Source organism: Callorhinus ursinus, unplaced genomic scaffold, assembly GCF_003265705.2.
Source record: "Callorhinus ursinus isolate GAN/ISIS: 27379988/994484 unplaced genomic scaffold, GSC_fseal_2.0 scaffold30, whole genome shotgun sequence".
Classification (NCBI taxonomy): Eukaryota; Metazoa; Chordata; class Mammalia; order Carnivora; family Otariidae; genus Callorhinus; species Callorhinus ursinus.
The window spans coordinates 11346833-11363594 of NW_027397092.1; the positions used below are offsets into that span (position 1 = coordinate 11346833).

Here is a 16762-nt window from a genome sequence, read left to right on the forward strand (position 1 = left end):
GTATCTTATATACAAATTTTAAATGTAACATCACCCACCATCCCACAAGGGGCGTATTTTAATCTAAGGCAGCCGGAGCAGTGAACTGGAACAGTAAGGTGACAGCTCACAGAGTTAAAACCACAAACTGGGAAGGTGGGGCTCCCAGCCGTCCATCTTTCTGGCCACACTCTCGCTGTGGGAACACAGAACCCAGCAGTAGCTGCCCTCCCTCCCAGGCCCCCCTTTAGCTGAACTCAATCCCCCTAGAGATGATGTGCTGACACAGCCTCTTCCCGGCCCTCCCCTCATCATCCCCCCCCCCCAACGGAGGCCAGCGCAGCCCTGATGCCCTCCGTCCCCTGCTTACAAGCCTGTGGTGTCTGGATGGCTACTGTAGCTGTCCACAGGACAAAATCCAAGTTCTTCACCAGGACAGGTCCCTTCCCGGGGCTCCATCACCACTCTGTCTCTCCCCTCACACGGTGCCCTCAAGCTATGCTGAAGCAAGGCAATTGCCAAGTAAGCCACGTCCTCCCACCTTAAATCACAGACTTCTTCCCAGTGGCAGAGCACCCCTGCCCCAGCACCCCACCCATCTCCTCCTTGAGGCCTGACCTTGCATTACTGTCTCCTAGGGGCGCTTCCTGACTGCCTCGCAAGGCTGGCTCAGGGTCACCACCCTCCCCTGCACCCCATCACAGTACCTACCATGCTCTGTTACAATTATCCCATTACTTGTCTCGCACTTGCTTCCCACCCTAAAACATAAGATACCTTGAAACTTATAAATTCCTTCAGGACAGGGCACCTGGGTGGCTCAGTCGGTTAAACCTCTGACTCTTGATTTCGGCTCAGGTCATAATCTCAGGGTGGTGAGATCAAGCCCCATGTAAGGCTCTGCATTGGGCATGAAGTCTGCTTAAGATATTCCCTCCCCCTCTCCCCCTCCCCCTGCCCCACTAATATGCACACTTGCTTGCTCTCTCAATCAATTAATTCCTTCAGGACAAGGACAATGCCTTACTGATCAAGTATCACTATCAGTTCACCTGGCACTTGGTACACACTCAGTAAGCATTTACTACATTAATGAAATCAAAGTTACCCGAAAAGCCTCTGCATAGATAGATGAATAACCTACTCTTCTAAAAAATGTGCCAACAACAGAAAAAGATTTTAATTGGTGAGGCAGACATCTCAGTAGGTATAAATCAAAGAATTCTGTTCCTTGTTTGCCCATGTGTACTTCTCCAAACTGGCAATTTACTTTTTTAACTAGAAAAGCCTATTGAAAATGATTAGTAATGGGCACCTAGGTGGCTCAGTCGGTTGGGTGTCTGCCTTTGGCTTAGGTCATGACCCCCACAGTCCTGGGATTCAACGCCACCTGGGGCTCCCTGTGGCTGAGAGTCTGAGGCTGAGACTCCCTGCTGAAAGTCTGCTTCTGCCTCTCCTTTTGTCCCTCCTCCCCACTGGTGCTCTCTTTCTCACTCTCTCTCAAATAAATAAGATCTTAAAAAGAAAAAATGATCAGTAACATAAAATTCACCTTGGATAATGGGAATCACTGTTATATACTTAAAGACAGTAAAAAAAAAAAATTCCAATTCTTTCCACCAGTAGGAAATTTGCCAAATATGCTAAGAAAAACAGGAAAATGTGCTCTTTAAAAAAATATATTACTTTCCTGATTATAAATGTAATATAACATCATGGAAGTTTTTGAAAATAGAGAAAAACAGACAATAACAACCATCAATAATTCTGCTACACACAGACCACCAGTCACTGCTCTGGCTGACTTGCACCCCTTGGTACTTTTTCTTTTTCTTTTTTTTTTAAGATTTTATTTATTTATTTGACAGAGAGATAGAGAGAGCCAGAGAGCACAAATGGCGGGGGGAGAATGGCACAGGGAGAGGGAGAAGCAGGCTTCCTGATGAGAGTGAGCCCGATGTGGGGCTCGATCCTAGGACCTCGGGATCATGACCTGAGCCAAAGGCAGACGCTTAACCGACTGAGCCACCCAGGTGCCCCCCTTGGTACTTTCTCTGCAGACATGCAGTCGCCTGTTTTGCTCCATTAACACTGCCAACGTTACAGATCACAAAAACCCTTATCCTCACTGTTGAAACCTCCTCCGAGTACAAGGTCAGTCCCTGCAACATAGAGTAACAGCAAAAAATTGGAAATGCCCTACATATATCCATCATTTAGGAACTGGCTTAAAAAATTAAGTGTCCTCACAAACAATAGGAAGGCATAAAAAAAGATGAAGTCCCTTACTGGAAAAATAAGCAACAATCTCTAAGACACACTAAGTAAAAAATTAGTACAGAACAGACCATATAGCTTGCTAATGTTGGTGTTCCTAAAGGACACGTGTTTGCCTGCAAAACCTCTAAAAAGATAAAGAAGAAACCAGAAACATTCACTATTTCCATGGGAATACTAGGGAGTATCCAGGGAGGTAGGAAGAAAACTTTTTCATCCTTTACCTTTTTACTCCTTTCCAATTTTGTGATATGAATTTATCACCTCTTAAAAAAAAAAACATTAAAATAATTTAAGTAAATACAACTTTCTCGGGGGACCTGGGTGGCTCGGTCAGTTAAGCGTCTGCCTTCGGCTCAGGTCATGATCCCAGGGTCCTGGGATGGAGCCCCCGCATCGGGCTCCCTGCTCCGCGGGAAGCCTGCTTCTCCCTCTCCCCCTGCTTGTGTTCCCTTTCTGTGTCTCTCTCTATCAAAATAAATAAATAAATTCTTAAAAAAAAAAAATACAACTTTCTCATAGAGTGTGGGGTTAGGGGCACCTGGGTATCTCAGTTGGTTAAGCATCTGCCTTCGGCTCAGGTCATGATCCCAGGGTCGTGGAATCGAGGCCCATGTTAGGCTCCCTGCTCCACGGGGAGCCTGCTTCTCCCTCTGCCTCTCCCTCTGCCGCTCCCCCCTGCTTGTGCTGTCAAATAAATACAAAAAAAGCTTAAAAAAAGAAAAAAAAAACAAAGTGTGGGGTTAGGGGAAAGCAATCTCCACTAAGTATGACTTTTTAAATGTATTAATAGACTACCAAAATTAGCTTAACATTTGTCATATGATAAGGCATTTAGGTCATTTCAAATTGTTCCTGTTGATACTATAATGAATACCATTATATATAAACCTTTGTCATATTTCAGAGTATTTACTCAAATTAGTCTTGAAACTGGTATTAAACATCTTGGGCCCTTTGGATTTATTTTCAAATTGTTTTCCTGATGGACTGGTGATTCATGTTACCAAAAGTCCCCATAAAAGAGTGGCTATCTCACCCACGGACTTCCCAAAACGGAGTTTTCTCTTTAAAAACAGAAAAATTTAACAAGTATCTTGATCTGACATTTTCACCTATTTTAATTTACATTTGTTAGTACAGATACTAAAGACATTTTCATATATTTACATGCTACATGAAATTCCTCTTCTGAAAACCATTCACAGCCAGGGCATTTTTTTGGAGTATGGCCTAAGAGGAAAGAAGTCTCAGCTTAAATGACTTTCAGTTAAAGTAAGTCTTAGTTTAACTTACTTTCAGAAGGCAAAATGGGTCCTCCAATCATCCGCGATAAGCCAACAGCATAATCACAAACATCCACGTACTCCTGAACTTCTCCCACACCTTCCACTAAGATTTTCCCCATCTCCAAAGACACCTAAAAAACCAAAAAGCCAAGAAGCAATTTTGCAACACAATTCATGTTTTAAATACTAAATTTATGAGGTGGGGGGTGGGGGAGCTGGTGCAGAAGGAAGCAAACTGCATTTCTTGTCTATTTTGTGGAGGTATAAACTTCAGAAAGTCTGTTATTACCTTAATTTAAAAATCCATAAATTGTCTTTACTCTTCCCAATTCATCTTGTTCATCTTTAAAGACATTTTTTAAATGTATGAACTGTTCTTACAATCTTAAACACAAATGCAATAGCAGCCTTATTCCCCAATTCAAAGGAATGTCTATTCACTATGAAAATACTTTACCAAACTTCCTAGTATTTGGATCTTCTCCCGCAAAGCATCCCCAATCTGTCTCACTATTTCTCCTCGCTTCGGAGCAGGAACCTAAGAAGAGAATGGAATCTTAGCATCTGATTCAAAGTGTAAACTTGTATCTGCAACATAGTATTCGACAAACATGCTCTAAGAGAGCTAAATACAAACCCAACAGACGACTTTCTGATCACAGAAACTGTACTTATGGCATATCCCTAACACCAATCCCAGAGCCCCAGAAAACATCATCCAGATGATAGGTTTTTGGAGAGTAAGGGTCTGTGCCAAGTACAGAGAGAAATTCTGGAACTGAACACAATGACTCTAAAAAAAGCTTAAAATACCTTAAATACCAGTAAACCTTTAGGATTCCCAGTGACATTTTCTTATGGGTCAAACTGACTGCATAGCCAAATCCTAGATTCAGCTGATAAAACAGTATTCCATAACCCATTCAAATTATGATTCACTATTTTCTGAGCACCTACTATGTGACAGGAATAATGCCAGGCACTGGGGCAAAAATGAACGAGGCGTTCGTGGAGCTAATAATCTTACTGAATCTTACTTTAAGTGCAATGGGAAGTCTTTAATGGTTTTTAAGGAGATGACTTGCTTTACCTTTTTTTCCCCCAAAGATTTTTTTTTTTTAATTAAGTAAGCTTTAGGCCTAAACTGGGGCTTGAACTCAAGACTCCAAGATCAAGAGTTGCATGCTCCACCAACTGAGGCAGCCAAGTGCCCCCGCTTTGCCTTTTATTAAGATCGCTGTGCAGGCAGCACCTGGGTGGCTCAGTCAGTTAATCATCTGAGTCCAACTCTTGATTTCGGCTCAGGTCATGATCTCAGGGTCCTAGGATCAAGCCCCATGTCAGGCGCTGCACTCAGCACGGAGTCTACTTGTCCCTCTCCCTCTGCTCCTCCCCCGCCCCCACTCTCTTTCTCTCTCTAAAATAAATAAAATCTTGGGGTGCCTGGGTGGCTCAGTTGGTTGGGCGACTGCCTTCGGCTCAGGTCGTGATCCTGGAGTCCCGGGATCGAGTCCCACATCGGGCTCCCTGCTCAGCGGGGAGTCTGCTTCTCCCTCTGACCCTCTTCCCTCTCGTGCTATCTCTCATTCTCTCTCTCTCAAATAAATAAAATCTTAAAAAAAATAAAATAAATAAAATCTTAAAAAAAAATCAACGTGGGATAGGTAGAGCATATATCAGAAGGGAAAGAGTAGAAGCAGGGAGACCAATTAAGAACATACTCTAGTAGCCTAGGCCAAAGATTACAGTAACTTAGTTGTAAAACTGAAGCAAGGGAGACTATAAAGTAGATTCGGGACTATTTTGGAAATAGAACGGACAAGACACAGTAATGGAATAGGTGTGGGAAACGAGGGAAGTGCAAGCACCGCGGATGAAGCCCAGGTCTCTGGCCTGAAGTACAATTCCCGAGACAAGGAAGACTCAGAAGCGTCAGGGGTTTATGGAGGTAAAGAGTACATACAGGTGGGCCACGTGAAGTTTGAGATGTGATTCACAAGTGGAGACATGACTTCCTCAACTGCGATCATCACTCCCCTCCAGCTCTTCCCAATTAACTCTGCCTCTTCTTCAGAGGCAACTCTAAGGATGGCTTCCCGCAGGCTGGAGCCAGTCCCGCACCCGCTTAAGAGAGGGCCATCACAGCACTGCTCACTGCTCAAGGGCCACCATCTCCCAGAGCCTGACCCAGAACTCAGGGCTCATCTTCGCTCTGTTCTTCCCAAATAGATCACTGGGTTGTGACAGACAGAGCGTTTCTGGAAGGTAACTTGGCATACCATTAACATTTAAACCATTCCTACCCTTTGACTAGGTAATTCCATTCCTGGATATCAAGCATATACATAAGTGTACAACAGTAAAGGCCCAACACTTAATCACATGCCCTTTTCTAGCAGAGACAAACCGACCATCTTAATGTCCATCAACACATGACTGGTCCATTACGGAACAGCTATAAAATGGGATACTTCACACTCTGCAAAGAGTAAGGTAGATTCATACGGGAAAACTTTCAAGAGTTGTAACTGGAGAACAGAAAATAGCAAAATAATGCATACAATAACTAATCTTTTGCTTATATTTGAAGAAATATACAAGATGTTAAGAATGGTCATTTCTGGGGAATGGGACTTTTTGGGGGGATGGAATTATAACAGACTTCCGTTCCCCACATTTTCTATGTCTACAACATTTGCCATTTTTACAATATATGCACTCTTTTGAAAACAAGAAACAAAAATTGCTGTTACCTGAATTAGCACAGATCCTATACACTTCCTAGAGCATGGGATGGGCTCATTTATGTTTCAATTAAGTTTAGCATACAGGTTTCTAAGTTTAGCAAACTGGTTAATATCAACCAGAATGGCCAATGCATATGGCCCTTTACACTGTATTCTGTGTATATATTATTTGGTCTCTAACCAATCATTATTGCACACTTTCTATGTGCCAGATATTCTGTTCTTCCCCAGGGATACCAGGGAAGACAGCTACAATTCTAGCCTACTAGAAACCAACAACCCAACGGGGTGGTGGAGACGAGAAACAGGTGATTTCAATCTCATGTGGTGAGTGCTGTGCTGGAGAAGCCAGACTGTCCAAGGGGAGAACCTAGCAGTGTTAACTTAATGGTGCTTGGGGTTATCGAGTGGGGAAGGAGGCGGCTTTCTGAAGAAGTTTAAAGTTGAGATCTAAGACCTCAAGCATGATTGGTCCTTGCCAGGTAAAGACGCAGAGAAAGTAGAAGAAAATTATGGGCAACAGGAAACTCAGCATATGCAAAGGCCAAAAGGCAAGAGAAAATATGGAGGATTTCTGGAAAATTTAAAGGGTTGTTAAAAGAAAGAGAGAAAATTAGGGGCCACAATGCAAAGGACCTTATAAAGGATCCTCCAAAAAATACTGGGAAAATCACTAGAGGGTGTTAAATGGTAGGGGGGAAATCACAGTGCATTTTTTTTTTTTAAAGATTTTATTTATTTATTTCAGAGAGAGAATGAGAGATAGAAAGCACGAGAGGGAAGAGGGTCAGAGGGAGAAGCAGACTCCCCGCTGAGCAGGAAGCCCGATGCGGGACTCGATCCCGGGACTCTAGGATCATGACCTGAGCCGAAGGCAGTCGCCCAACCAACTGAGCCACGCAGGCGCCCCACAGTGCATTTTAAAATATCACTCCAGGGTCACCTGGCTGGCTCAGTGCATACAGCGTGCAACTCTTGATCTTGGGGTCATGAGTTCGAGTTCCACGTTCGGCTTAGAGCTTACTTAAAAAAAAATCACTCCAGTTATGGTCTAGAAAAGAGATCAGAGGGAGACAAGATTCACACAGGAAGACCACTAGGCAAGACAAGGATGGTGACTTGTCTCAATTCCAAAAACAGCAATAGAGATAAATGTAATTTCAAATACTCAAGACTTGCTAACTGACAAACGGTAACTGACAGATGCTCAACCCTGGGTAGATAGAAGAATCACCACCCCTAAAACTTTTGGGCTAGATTCCGTCCAAGACCATTCAAATGTAGAGCCTCTTCATTTTTGTTCCAGCCTCCCAAATGACAGGATAGAGTAGTAAGAATTGAGAAAGCCAGAATTAGGTCTGGGGAGAGGGAAATGAAATGAAGGCAGAGTAGGCAACAAGATAGCCCCATCTCCCAAGTGAGCTCGACTGGTCCCAGCACAACAGACCATTCATAACCTCATGCCCTCCTGAGATGGGCAACCAGAGTCCTCATCCCTGCACACTGCACCTGTGAAGTCACATTTAGAAAAAGCATCCCGGATAGCCACGAGGAAGGAATTACCAGCGCTGAGAGAACTATTAGCTGAGCCTTTGGGGTAATAATATGAGGAAACCCATGTTGAAGAGCTTCCATGTAAATGGTATTCCTTTATTCAGTTACAGATGGCCCATTAACAGTTGCCTGTTCTCACTCTGGCTCTTCCTCACCAGAGATGGATGGGAAAAATGACACACCGGCGATGCAGAGGAGCCTAAATCAGTGGCATTCCGGGCTGAAACCAGTTCCTGAGAGAGAGCAGCAGAACCAGTATTCCCGTCCAGATTCTCTGTGCTTAGGTATAGTGAGGAGAAAAGAAATCAGCGTATATAGTCTATCTTCCTATAATTTTATACTTTTTCCTTAAAGAGGAACATTCCCGTTGAAAAATTCCAGGCCTAACGCAAATGAACTCATTGAAACGGTGGTTTATCCTCACACAGGCAAGGCCAGCCAAAAGCCATCACGGCGAAGCAGAAGCAGCCCCACGCAAGTAAGGAGCCCGGAAGGTAAGTGCATAGACCAGGAGGGGATGAGCTTTGCTCTGTTCTTGTTTGAGGCACCAGCAGCCTCGAAGTCACTGCCCCATTGGCAGGAGCCCCGGAGGCGCAGTTAGGAAAGGCTCTGCCACTTCGCTCAACTTTGAACTCAAAAGTGGGATCCCCTACTGACTCCACTATCACCCAGGACAACAACCTGTTCCCACTTGGCAACCTCACTCTACTGGGAGATCTAAACAGTCCAGGAAGTAGGAGAAAGCATGGTAGGTGCAGAGGTGGGCACTGTTCAGTGAGAGCAGACTGCCAAATGCAATCCTCAACAGGAAAATAGCAGCAACAAAAAAGTAAAGCACCCTACTAAGGGAAGCATCACAATGTCAGCTGCCAGCCCTAGGGCAGAGCCAAGACTGATCTAAAAACCAGTTCGGGAAAGGCAAGATCCTGAATCACACACACCTATTAGAGACGTTTCTGGTCACAGGTTTCCCTGGCATTCAAAACAGCGTATGCAAACAGCAAATCCTAACACAAATTATGGACTTTAATTGATCAGCATTAGCTCTCCCAGTGTAACCAATGTATGGCACTAATATAAAGACAGTGCTAAGAGGGAAACGTGCTAAGTGTGATGAGGAGGTACGGGGACCCCGTTTGCTGCTCATCGCTCTGCTGACAGGGCTCGGACTGAGCCAGAACGTGCCACTTCAGCATGAGGATTATTTTGATCTGAAGGCAACCAAGGCCACCAGACTCAGGAAAAGCTTTTCTCCTCCCCCTTAACTGCCTAAAAGAACTTACGAAGGGGATCTGTGCCAAGAAGCAAGTTATTACCAGAGATCACTTTTATAAGGATAGAGAGCTAGCTGCATGGCGAGGAAAACATTTGTGTACCAAACATTTGCTCCTCTCACCTTCCTGTGAATTGCCTTCCCCCCCGCAAGGAGCCCCAGAGCTTTGGAGGCATGGAAGCCTGGGAGTCTGGCTGCCCTTGGGTCTTGGGTCTTTGCTCACTGCCACCCCCTCCCCGCCCCACAGGAGAAATTAAAATGTTTTTCTCCTGTGAATCTGTTTTGTTGCCAATCACTGGACCAGCCACAGAACAGAGAAGTGAAAAGCAAAAGATTTTTCCTCTCCTATACTATAAACCTAAAACTGCTCAAAAAAAGTGTAATGAACTTTTTTGTAAATACTTCAGGCTGGGATGCAGTGCCACGATAGGTCACAAAATATTACACATGCCTCGTATAATAATCACAACTATGAAACACATAAAAGACTGTAAGGAAATCCACAAAATCTAACTCCAATATCCATTCTGTATAGAAGAGGAGGAGGTAAGGGGATTCAATGTGCTTATCTTAGTGTTTCATCCAATTTTGAGTAAATATTACTTTTTAGGATTGTATTTATTTATTTGAGAGTGCATGAGGGGGCGGGGGGAACAGAGGGAGAAGCAGGCTCCCCACTGCGCAGGGAGCCCACCCCAAGATCATGACCTGAGCAGAAGGTAGCTGCTTAACCAACTGAGCCACCCAGGTGCCTCAAATATGTATCACTTTTATGATCAAAAAGAAAACAAAAATTATTTTGCAAACAGTAAATGACACTGCTTTGGACATTTTTCTCTAAGTAGGATGAACTTTATTTACTAAGCACACGGTTTACTTTTGGAAGTGGCGTTTTACTGCTCAAGGATATTTTTTTTGTGCTACGCCAACTTACAGCCAGATTTGGTTCAAGTACAGGAATGAGGTTCTGTTCCTCTTGGTTTGCATAAAGGCAGCCTCCTGGCTGACAACTAAGGGGCATCCAACTCAGGGCTCTCTGGGAGAGCTTGCCCCTCCCCAAGTCACCCTAGCAATCTTTGATTCAGAGAAAACACTGGCTCAGCAGTCCCAAACCCAGCAGCACGTGGGTGCCTAGCTCAGGTATGGAGGTTTGCAATGGCCTGGTTCGGCAGCAGTTCCAATGATTAACTCATTTAACCCTCACCATAACCCCAGGAGGTTGGCAGGCCTGGTCTCCTCTTTTTACAAGACAAAGCACACAGAAGGGAAGTCATTTACCCAAGGGTAGAACTGGGTTAAACCGTCAGGATGTTCTTCTACCCTCAGGCCTATAATCTTCGGTGATAGATCGAATGGGCTATTCGGAGTGGGGGAGGGGAGGGCGGCTTGGGAAATGCAGGCTACCCCAGTTCTTCCCTCTCTTCTCCAGAGCCCAGTCCTCACCTAGGGACAGCTCCCTGTGGCCCAGCCCAGCTCCTACACTGGCTCGTATTACCCCAGGTGGAGATGATGTGGGAAACAAAGGCAGAAGAAAAATGATTAAATTTCCTTACTACCTAGAGCCCAGTCACAAGTTCTTGAAAGAGGCAGAGTGACATTCCTCGAGGGATTCAACCGCCTCGATGTTAATACTTTGCTAAGGGCAAAAGGCAATCCTAGCCCGACCCTCCTCCCAACCAGGATCCTGTAAGTCTAACGTATAAAAAGTCCTTTGGAAACTTCCTTCATCTCTAAACCCCCCCAAGATACGTGTTGGCAATCATCCCCCAAGCATATGGCCCACCGATATACACCTGAAGGGTCTCATGACTAAGGTTTTATTAGACAGTAATAAATGACCTTTTCCCAACAATAGGAACACACTCAAGGTCCTGGAAACCTTGCTTCCAAAATTCCTTCGAGACTTCACGCTATCCCTAACCCCCTCCCAACTTGAAAGTATACAACGGGCCACTGCTCATGGCCCCGGTGCTGCTCGTTCTGCCCACGGATCAGGCTTTAATAAAACCACCTTTTTGCACCAAAGACATCTCACGAATTCTTTCTTGGCTGCCGGCTTCGAACCCTAACGTTCTCTCCTACATCAGAGACAGACGGGGGACGGGACACACCACCCGCTCCAATGCCCGATCAAACTGCAGGAACTCGATGCCCTGCCCTGCCCTTTGAACTGGGACTATCAACCAACTGCAGAGATACTCCCTCCCACACCCCCAGCCCCCAGCCCTGCATAAAGCTGACTGGAAGGAGGGCGGGGGGAGAAGCAGCAAAAGGGTGTTGCAGCAGACAGTCCCAATTAGGAACTTAAACTCCAACTGGAAATAGTGTTCATAGCTGAGGTGTATGCTACGTCAGTAGAGACTTTCAATCCACTTAAAATCACCGTTTATTGAAGGCCAAAGATGGAAAACGTACTACCTGGGACTACAGCAGCAGGAGATTATCACAGCCCCCAGCAACTCCTACTGCAGAGAGCACTGACTGCTCTTTAGATTTTCTCTTCTCTCCCTGCAGTTACCATAGGTCATCGTGCCATGACCTTCACACTCACCTCTGCCCAGACTTTCCAAGCCTCCCTCGCTTTCTTCACCGTTTCTTCATAGTCAGCCACACTGGCCTAAATTAGCAAGTAGGGGGGAGACAAAGGGAAAAACAAAGGGCAGTGAGGATCCCCTTCTGAGAACACCCAAGATTTTTGGAGAAGAAGGGGAGTATCTCTAGGTGACCCTCAGATTTGTAGTTTAGGACAAATTTCACAGCCTATGCTTCCCAAACACTTGTAAGAATCCAGTAAAACAGCTCAGAATCCAGCTGTGGTTTTTAAAACAATGCCCCTAGAAGCGAGGTCCATCAGCCTCATCTGGGGACAACACCTGAGAGGTCAGAAACTCAGAACCGTGGGCTCCAACCCAGACTTCACAGGTTAGCGTCTTCGCTCAATAACAGGTGATTCAGAAACATGGCCTTAAATGGACCCCCCGACACGACTTTTGTTTCACCTTTTCTAGGACACCCAACCTAAAGAGTGGGCAGTTTCTCCCAGACATTCTTAAATGTCCTATGAAAAAGAAACACTTTATTCTTGGACTGTGCGACTCCATACTGCTCTTCATCACAGGCACAAACTCCACTGGCAGTTTGTATTAAAAAAAAGCAAAACCAAAAAACTTACCTGTCGGACTCTTGCTATTGGTTCATTGTTAGCAGGACAATAGGTCGTGATAACCTTCAAACAAAAAGAAAATGAATGCTATCTATAGAAAATGAAATCCCTTCCAAAATGGGGGAACAGACCAAATGGGAAAAAAAGAGGAAGAAATTAAACTTAGATACCATATCCAAACTTGGAATTTTTACATTAACTTCTATTACAAATAGGTCGCTTACAGAGCTTTCATTTTTGGACCTAAACATTCAGAACCACTTTTTGCAAAACGCAGCCTTGCCATCTAAACATTAGGCGTAAAAGCAGTAGTCTGATGTAACCCGTTACTTCACCTCTTTTTCCACAAGGAACAGACCAAACTGACGAGTTTCACTTACTCTTCTGGCTCTTACTCTGCCCTGGTCAGAAGGTGAAAGAGCCAACAGTGGACAACTATGGGAAAGGCCTACCTCCACACAAACGGCAGAGATTAGAAAGAAAAAAAAAAATCAAGGCATAGCTAGATTTTCAGGAGAAAGTAATTTAACCAGGAACCTAATGACATGCCACAGGAAAAACAGGCTCCAAGTGCCAACAGAAGAGGGGATTTAGAGAATAATTAAAAGCACCTGCATCTCCTACAGTCGCAGATAACCGAAAGGACTGTTTCCTCTAACAAAGCAAGTTCATTATATCACACTCGACAAACTTTGTGGCATGTTATGTAACATTTCCTTTTTGTGTTTTTCTATAACATCTTCTCATAAAAGCTTTCTTTTGTACGCAGCTTTCAAAAAAATCTGAGCGGTAATAACCTTACTTTTCCATCCTATTCTGTAACACACTTAATTGCGCTTTCACCGAGTGCCAGTCACGGTGTGTGGCTCTGGAAATAAAGAAACGCTGAAAATCCTGTCCTCGAGGAAGCTCAGCGCCCAACAATTTTAACAGGATGTCAGCAAGTCCGGGCTTGCAAACTCCGACAAAGGATTTCAGAAAAGACAGTATAAAACGAAGGCAGAACATTACCTGTGGACACGTCACATCAGAAGAGCCAGAGTCAAGCACAAAATTGAGATAATTTCCCAACGCTAAGCGTGTGGCACTCCTCACGACCCACGGGAGAACTCTGCCATAAGGCTGTAAGCGCGTGTGGGAAGTTCAAGCCCTTCCAGCTCCAAAATGACACTGATTTCTCCACAGCACACAAAAGACCTAATAATCTAAACGCATTTTTTAAAGCGCCCTACACAAGCACACGTTTACCATATGGCTTCAAAACTTGCCACCCACTACAACCTTGCACAGCGGCAGCGGAGATGGCGGGGCAGGGCTGGGCAGGGACCGCACTGAGGCCGCACAGATTTCCCGCACGCCCGCATACCTCTCCCCGGCCTCCCCAGCTTCCATTATACACGCCCTCGTTTTCCTCGCGGAGCCCGAGCTCCTTCAGCCAAGCGTACTGGGCCTGATTGATGAGCAGAGTGGACATGAAGGCGGCAGGCCTACTCCAAGGGCCCGAAAGCTGGCTTCCCCTCGCGACGTGCACACACAGCTGGCGGGGAACGCGCCACATACTGAGCCCGGGAAGCGCGGCGTGCGCGCGCTCCCGGGAGCGGCTGAAATAGCGCCCCACCCCCCCGCCCGGGAGAGCCCATTGGGCAGGCCGGGCCCCGCCCCCCCGGAGCACGCCCCCCCCGCCCCCGCCCCGGCCCAGGCCAGCCTGGGTCCTCCGGAGGCGCGCGGAGCTCGCCCCCGCCTGGAACAGTGGCGTGCCGCTAGGAGGAAGTGAGAGGGCTACTGCCATCTGGTGGAAGAGGCCGCGAAGCGCGGCTCCGGCTAGAAATTCTTTTCAGCAAAACACTGGTTCTAAAGTACCCTAGCCTTAGAGCGGGGCTTTTCGGGCTGTCTCATGCATGTAATCACCTGGCCATCATTCTGCTTCGGTGGCTCTGGCCTGGGGTCTGATAATCGCCGTTTCTAACCAGCTCCCAGGTGATGCTGACGCGGCTGTGTGCGTGGAGTAGCCAAGGGAGGTTTCTTGGTGGAGGGAGGGAGAGGGTTGTTTTCACTGCTTCGTTAAATTACAAATTCGAGTTTTCTAATTAATGAAAAAGGTTAAATGATGATACTGCCTTCTCAATATCCTGCCAGGGTATATTCTTGCTTTTGATGAATAAAGACAGTTTTGATCAATTCCCCCCCTTCATTCTCCATTACTTCAATTTTCCTCTAATAGCCTTTCCACTCCCCCCTCCCCCCTCCACGCTTAACCATCCCATCTCCCATCTCATTCCACAGTAACTAGGCCTACCCTATATAAGGGAAATACTAACATCTCTATCAGCATGATTTGGATGTGGGTCAAAAATATACAGGCAAGGGCGCCTGGGTGGCTGAGTCCACTGAACATCTGACTCTTGATTTCCGCTCTCATCCTGATCTGGGAGCCCTGAGATCATGTGGGGCTCCCAGCTGGTCCGGAGGGGGGGTGATTGCTTGGGATTCTCTCTCCCTCTGCTCCTCCCCCTGCACGAGTACTCTCTCGAACAAATAAATATTTAAATGTGTGTGCATGTGTGTGTGTATATATATATATGTATATATATATATGCACTTTCTGTGTGGCGCAGTTGGTTGAACCTCGGACTCTTGGTTTTGGGATCTGGGGTTGTGGGATGGATGGAGCCCCATGTCAGGCTCTGCACTCAGCATGGAGTGGGCTTGGGACTCTCTCTCCCTCTCCCTCTGCCCCTCCTCCCCCCTCAAATAAATAAATTTTTAAAAATACACACACACACACACACACACACACACACACACCCCACTCTGGAATCGAGTTAATAGGTCTCTCAGTGATTCCCAACATACCTTTTAAAAATATTCCTTCTAATTGCTGGTGGCCTTCCACATGGCAGCCAAACACACTAAGTTACTTTGTTTCTATGCAAAGCCTGTTTTCTTCCCACTGTGCTTTTGTCCTTTGCTATTCTCTCCACCTGTGAAACGACCATCTCTGCATTCAAGCTTGAGCTTTATCTGTTCCATCCTTACGGCTCAAACAATTTCAACAAATACTCTGGCATATCAAACACCTACCAGAAAGTATAGTATGGGCTGGATATACAGGAATGATGTTTCTGTTTATAAATGTTCATTTTTACCTGTTCATCCTTGCATGGCTCCGCAAATCTCAGCATTGTAGCAGGCTCACCATGCACTTACATGAATGAATGAACAAATGAACCTACGCATACACCTGAGGAGCAGAAGGCATAGACACCTTGTCCAGCACTGGTAATTTACCGACAGCCCAGCTACTATCTTCGTCTACCCCTAGGACTGAAGCCCTAATTTCCATAGTTCTAAATCTCAGGCTCTTTTTTCCGCCTCAGACATTTAACTGAGAATTTAATTCTTCTCACTTTCTGGCTGCTAGCAAGATTCCATATACATATATCCCAACACCACACAGTCTTCCTTCTCCTCCGTTTAATTCAGAAGACATTTACAGATGCACTAAATTTTAGGAGCGATACATAATGCCCTTGAGGAAGGTTAGATTCTTTCTCTTCACTATGTCAAGTAGAGAAGTTCATGGCTGTCTCTCTAAACCAGTTATAGCAAAAATAGACACGTTGAAATGGAGATTACGTCTCTTTCTTCTACCTCCGTTTTTCAAAACTACTTATCCCTGTCCAATAGGAGGTCAGGAAAAAATTATAAGCAATGAATTTTGATGTGGCAGAGCAGGAAGAGATAGAATTAAATGATTCACGAGAGCACATTTCATATATGAAAAAGAATTAAGTGAATCATATATAAAAGCATATATAAAAACTGCAAAGCCTCGTAGAAATGTCAATGTACTGACTGAACTCAGGGCACCTTGAAAGTATTCTGTATTAGAAGTGGCGAGTCTGCAAAGAGCCAATCCTGCTTTCCAAATGACTTATCAAAGGCATCATAGCATGGTGATTAAAGCAAGGACTCTGGAGTCACAGCATTGTAACAAATGAACAGTGCTTATGATGTGATGTCCTCAGTGAATGCTAAAAGTCTTCATTCTTCAAAGATAGCTACCAGGAGGCAGAGGGATGTGACCTGAACACACATGCTTGCCCCAAGGCAGCAGTACATTAGAGAAATCTCCACCACCCAGGATACAATTTCATTTTTGCAAATGCAAAACCTGATGTGTCAGAGTGTGGCGAAGTGACGCTATTGCTCTGGGCAAACTCCTTAATCAAGCTCACAAAGAAATGATGCTACAACTACAATGCTGGCATATTATTTTATAGGGAAAATTATCTTCAGAAAGGACCAACAATTCACATCCTATAATCACTGCATTCTCTCCCAGGATACAAACTACCTAGCTGGTTGTTTAATGAGCCCAGCATCAGGAGAGTTACTGATTAATAATATACGGTTCCAGCTTTTTTAAAAAATTTTTTAAGGATTTTATTTATTTGAGAGAGAGAGAAGGGGCAGAGGG

General features: G+C 45.2%; 1 protein-coding gene across 2 annotated transcripts in view; it reads right to left on the minus strand.

Moving 5' to 3' along the window:
* The window catches only part of ALDH7A1 (aldehyde dehydrogenase 7 family member A1), a 42341-nt gene extending 28463 nt beyond the window's left edge, over positions 1-13878 (minus strand). For both annotated transcript variants that reach the window (XM_025860916.2, XM_025860915.2), the window contains exons 1-5: positions 13649-13878; positions 12292-12345; positions 11671-11736; positions 4003-4083; positions 3553-3676 (exon numbers count right to left, since the gene is read on the minus strand). In XM_025860916.2, coding sequence (XP_025716701.1) covers positions 3553-3676; positions 4003-4083; positions 11671-11736; positions 12292-12345; positions 13649-13840 — 517 coding nt within the window. In that variant the 5' untranslated portion in view covers positions 13841-13878. The remainder of the gene's footprint in view (positions 1-3552; positions 3677-4002; positions 4084-11670; positions 11737-12291; positions 12346-13648) is intronic.
* Positions 13879-16762: the final 2884 nt, after the last annotated feature.